This window comes from Atta colombica, unplaced genomic scaffold (assembly GCF_001594045.1).
Source record: "Atta colombica isolate Treedump-2 unplaced genomic scaffold, Acol1.0 scaffold238, whole genome shotgun sequence".
NCBI lineage: Eukaryota > Metazoa > Arthropoda > Insecta > Hymenoptera > Formicidae > Atta > Atta colombica.
Genome location: NW_017259336.1, coordinates 1,676,141 through 1,681,793, shown reverse-complemented (window position 1 = coordinate 1,681,793; position 5,653 = coordinate 1,676,141). Strand labels below are relative to the sequence as shown.

General features: G+C 29.0%; 1 protein-coding gene across 1 annotated transcript in view; it reads right to left on the bottom strand.

The window, feature by feature from the left end:
- Positions 1–5,653, bottom strand: part of LOC108688675 (ATP-binding cassette sub-family D member 1) — an 11,851-nt gene that overhangs the window by 4,993 nt on the left and 1,205 nt on the right. The window contains exons 2-3 of the mRNA XM_018195010.1: positions 2,952–3,190; positions 581–964 (exon numbers count right to left, since the gene is read on the bottom strand). Of these exons, the coding sequence (XP_018050499.1) occupies positions 581–964; positions 2,952–3,190 (623 nt within the window). The remainder of the gene's footprint in view (positions 1–580; positions 965–2,951; positions 3,191–5,653) is intronic.

Genomic DNA, 5,653 nt, shown 5'->3' with positions numbered 1-5,653 from the left:
TTTATTTGTAGTTATTATCAATTTATATTATAATTTATATTATAATTTTTTTATGCTATCATTAACTTTCTTTTTCTTCTTTTTTCGTACAGTATACATAAAAATATAAATAACAATAAGTAAATATCATTCGCGATTATTTGCCTGTTTTCAAACACATTTCTATAATGAAGCAATTTGCATGAACTGAGAATTGTAAAAATTTACGCAAAAATAAATATATAGGAGGCTCCTAAATTTGCTTTAATCGGTTCTCTTTTTTATTTATTTGTGTTTTACTTATTCACTTCCGCTTCAATTTGACTGTGTTTCAACTGACAAATATAATCGGCGTGCATGACCTGGAAATTGTAAAAATTCACGCAAAAATCGCGTACCAAGAGCCGCTTTAATAAAAAAATAATATAGTTAATAAAAAATATTTCCTATAAAATATGTATAAAAAGTATATAGATATAATAATAATATAAAATTATAAAAATGTTCTATGAATCTATAAACTATAATGACATCATTACTATTTTCTTTGTATACGATGATGTTACGTTTAAAAATATTAATGCTTGCTCATTGTACGTACTATCGCTATCTGCATTAATCATCCTACTGTCCAATGACGTAGCTGTTGTATTATAAAGTAATGGCATTGCGATAACGAGAAGTCCCGTACCAGACCACACGTACTTCATGAGGAATTGTTCCAGCATCACATACCATAATTTTACAGCGAGAATGCGATGCAAATGCGTCACTAAAGACTTGTAAGCGGAATTCAAATAACGATGTTCCGTATCATGACCCCCATAGAATGCGATTTCTTCTGCATGCGCACTAATACGAGCATGTGCTTCTCTTAATTTCCCGCGTCGTGTTGCTTCTTCAGCAACTAACTGGCCAAACTTCGGTGAAGCAAAACGCAGGATTTGTCCGGTTAAAGCAATAACCGCTGCCGCTAATAATGGTCCTAAATAATAAAATATAAAAATAATAAAGATTATATATACATATATATTATATAATAATTATTAATACATATATAATAATTGACTTAATTCTCCTTTATACACATATATAATTGATACTTCTTATTCGCGGGAATTACATATCCGACAACTACCACAAATACGGAATCACGAATATAGAATGATTAAATGTATGCTGAAGTATGTGAGATACGTAGAAGAATTAATTAAACAAAAAGTTTAAGAGGCTCGACATTAGTTCCATGATATAGTAATATATTATAATATGTATTAATAGGATAGAGTAGAGTTTTACATCTATGGGACTATATCTGAATGTACATAATTTAACACTCATGCGATGTATAGGATATAGAAGAGCAAGAAACGTACGTAACGTTTTACTTAGTGATTTATTTAATATATTACTTAAATGTTTTATTTAATATATACACAACATTTTCTTAATACATATTTCACTTGAAATTGAGAATCTATTTTATTGATATCAATCAAGTTTAGCTGTCGCATTGGCACCATTCCCTTAAAGTCTTTAGAGCAGTGTGGAAATTTAGGCTGCACGCAGGTTGGTAAAATAAGGGATAGGAACTAAGCTGAAAATCGGCCGAAATGTGAAAGTAAAACCCAGCACTGTCTTAGGGTAATTATTCGGATTAATGGACATTGCGCCGGACATACACGTATATTGTCAAGATCATGATTCTGAATGATCTTCAAAAGGTTTTAGGTGATGGTCACTGTTATTAAAAAAAAATGTTCAAAAGTTATTAAAAAATAAAGTCTAAAAAAATTTTATTTCTGCTATATACTGATTTTTCAAGCGAAATAATTTCAACCCCACCTGGTTATTTCCTCCCAGCCATGGAGCGTATGACTTTCTACACGAAGCGAGATTTTCCACTTCCTCCACCCCTCTATTTATTTAAGAGAAAGTCGGTCATCCCCTGATTGGAGAGGTAGATGAAGTGAGCCTCGTTTTGCATGGAAAGTCGATCGCCCCTAAGCAGGGAGGAGAGGGAAAGGTAATGAAGTGGATCTTGCTTTGCGTGGAAAGTTGTAGGCCCATCGATAAGAGGGAGGTGGAGTTCTTCCTTCGCGTAGGAAAGTCGATCATTCCTAAGCAGGAAGGGTATAAGATTTTTAATATTGTATGTTATTATGGTAGAAATAAGACATTATTTTTAATTTTATTTATTAATAACTTTTGAACAGTGATCGCCACCTAAAACTTTTTCAAGATCACTTCAGGGTCATGATCTTAACAACATATGTCAAAGTCAAGATTATCGACGCGCGTTCGTTAATTATCCCTTGAAGAGGAATAATTATCCCTTAGGATATTAAATACGTGTTTAATTTAACTTTTGAAACTTTGTTGGCATATCTTAGGACTGATAAATTGTATGTTTCTATTTTGTTGGTGTTCTGTTCATTGTCTGTCTTTACTACTCAACAGAGAACATTCACAAATTTTTAATCGTTTTAATGATTTTAGTTAACTTTAATTTACATTCGGTCCGTTTTAGTAATTTTTATAGTATCAATATCAATTCAGCGTGAGTTACATCTATGACGACAATCTTAATTTAAATAATATAGCATAGAAATTTTAATTTTTATTAAATTATTTTTTATTTACATAATTTCATCTAACCATCGTTATTACTTGTATGACTTTATTCGGTTTATTATTGTTCTAAAAATAAAAAAAATTAATGGAACGTCTACTAAGTTATGTATATTATAGAAGGATAAATTCTAAAAAAATGTTTACGCATCAATAATGCGTTGACTCATCGCAATTATTTCCCCCCCCTCCCTCTCTCTCTCTCTCTCTCCCTCTCTCTCTCTCTCTCTCTCTCTCAAATTTTATTTGAAATTCTTAATTAATTAAAGTAACATTAGTTAAAACCAATTAAGTTTTAACTGATCAGAGTAGAAATCACTATAGAAACATAAAGATCTCACCTGGTATTGTTTTTGCACCCATTTTGTGTGAAAATGAAATGAGCGCTATACCGACTAAAGCACAGTCTAATAGCGGTTTTGTTAAACTAGAATATAGATGTGCTACAGAGCTGGCTAGCTCTGACAAGTCATCTGTTAATCTTTGCTCGGCCCCGCCAAGTCTGGTGTCTAAAGCCGATACCCTATAGTAAGTCTGTTGACTCAGGTACATCTTGTAGGCGTGTTTCACCAGACGTTCCCTGCACAAATAATCATATTTTGTTCTACAGGATTTTTTTATCTAATCTAAATGAGAATACTTTTATTGCTTTTAATCATATTCAAGATAGAATGGTAAATGTAAATTTTTACATGAGAACGTATAAAAAAGAAATTATATTTGTTATAAGAAAGTAGAGATATAACAATTCACTTGTTTTTGTTATAATACACAAAAGAAAAACATATTGCTTTAAAAAAATATGTATGTAAAATGACAATTTGTTAAATAAGCAACTATGTATTTTCTTTACTAATTGATTCATCCCATTATTCTGTTTATAAAAGTATTAAGATACAATTGTTAAAAAATTAATAGTTTAAGATATTTAATATTTCATGTCAATATGTATTAGAATAAAGTATTAAAACATTTCATAAACAATTGTTTTTTTTTTATTTTTTATTAATATCCAAATACTTTTATATGATATCAATTAGAGGAATCATATGTAAAATAAATCATGTAATTCCATTTAAAAAAGTGAAAGTCACCATATATCTTTTCGGCATCTTCATCTAGAAAAAAAAATATGATCAAAATACGTCTTCCACAAAACTGTTCCTTTCACTTTCATTCAAAATATTTTTTTATATCATATTAAAAATAAGCGAGATATTCAAGATATTCTATTTAAGTAGACCACTCTGTATGGTATCTACTTACTTTAGTTATTTATATACCTCTCTATATTATCTATCCACTTATTTAAGTTTATTTAAGTTACTTAATTACTTATCTATGTTATTTTTTCACTTGTGGATGTACTTACTTATCTGTATATCTATACATATATTTGTGTGTGTGTGTGTGTGTATGTGTGTGTGTGTGTGTGTTTTGTAAGAGATTAACGATATGGATGCCATATAGTTAATCTCTTACTTCTGATTGAGGATATGTAGATGTGAATATCTGATAATTAACGATAAAACTGTCGCAAAGTGGAAGAATAGACTAAACTGAGTCAAAAAGCCATTTTGCAATTTTCACAATAGTTAACAAGATATAACTACTAAAAATCGCTGAATATTGATCTTCAAGATATTAATTACTAAAAATTGCCGAATGTTTTCAATAATTTTTTACTCAAATACTATCAACTATACAAAAAAACAGCAAGAGATAAAAATTGTATATTTTCTTCTCATAAAATTCTGAGAACTTTTTAAAATATTTTTTTAATATCGTATTTTACTCAGGTTTGCAAAAATAGTTGTAAGAAAATGCAGTACTAAAAAAGTTCATTAAAAATTCTGAAAAAATTCTTAGAGCTCTATGATGTGTGTGTATGAGAAAAATAAAAAATTTTTATCTTTTGCTGTAAAGTTGATAGTATTTAAAAATTAAAAAAAGAGTAAAAAATTATTGAAGATATTCGGCAATGTTTAGTAATAAATTAATCTTGTTAACTATTGCGAAAATTGCAAAATAGTAGAGGACTTTTCGACTCAGTTTAGTCCATCCTGCCGCTATGCAAGAATTTTATCAGTCACCTTGTATATATGTATTTTCAAAATATGAATGCGACCAAAAAACAACTGCCTTGAACTGTAAATGCATTGTGACTAACTGCTCGCGCGCCCGGACGGTTATCCGCCCGATAATGTTAAAAACAAATGACAATCAGTTTATCACGTGCCAAGCGCTTGATGATGAGATCGCTAGAAACTTACTTAGGTCATTCGCAAAAGAAATATTCGTAGAACATAACATCTAAATTATACATAGAAAAAGTTTATCTCGTCATCTCTCTAGTCTATATCATATATATAGACATATAATATAAATAGACATATATATTATATACATATATATATACTATATAAAATATATAGTATATATATAATACATATATTAAATCATTAAAGTATAAAATATCCATTTTTTGTATTACTATTAATAGCAATCGCAACTTCGTTAGAAACGAAATTTAAATTAAAAAAGATTTTATAGCTTAAAATCTTTACTTTCGAAGAGTCCCTATATTTTTTTAGCTTCTGTGGATTTGCTACGTGCTCAAAAAAATTTAAGAAAATTTTTGATTTTCTATCAATAAAAATTCAAAGCTTTCCCTACAAAATTGTTTTTTTTTAAATTATTATTCCTAAAATTTGTTGTTTTCGAATTATTGCGAATTAAATCAAAAGTGCACTTTGACTTTAATCGCTCATTACATTCCGTAAAAAAATCTTAATCGAAAAAAACAGATTCTTAAAGTTGAAATTTTGCTCTATCGAATGGTATATAATTGTCATTTTTTTTTTAAATATATAGATATTTCATAATAATAATAAAGCAGAATGCAGACGTTTCGTACCTAACGAAACTTTATATATTGTGTGTGTGTGTGTGCGCGCGCGTGTGCGTGTGTGTATATATATATATATATATATATGCATGCAATTATTGCAAGAGATTTATCGTATAGACGCGATAACTCTTT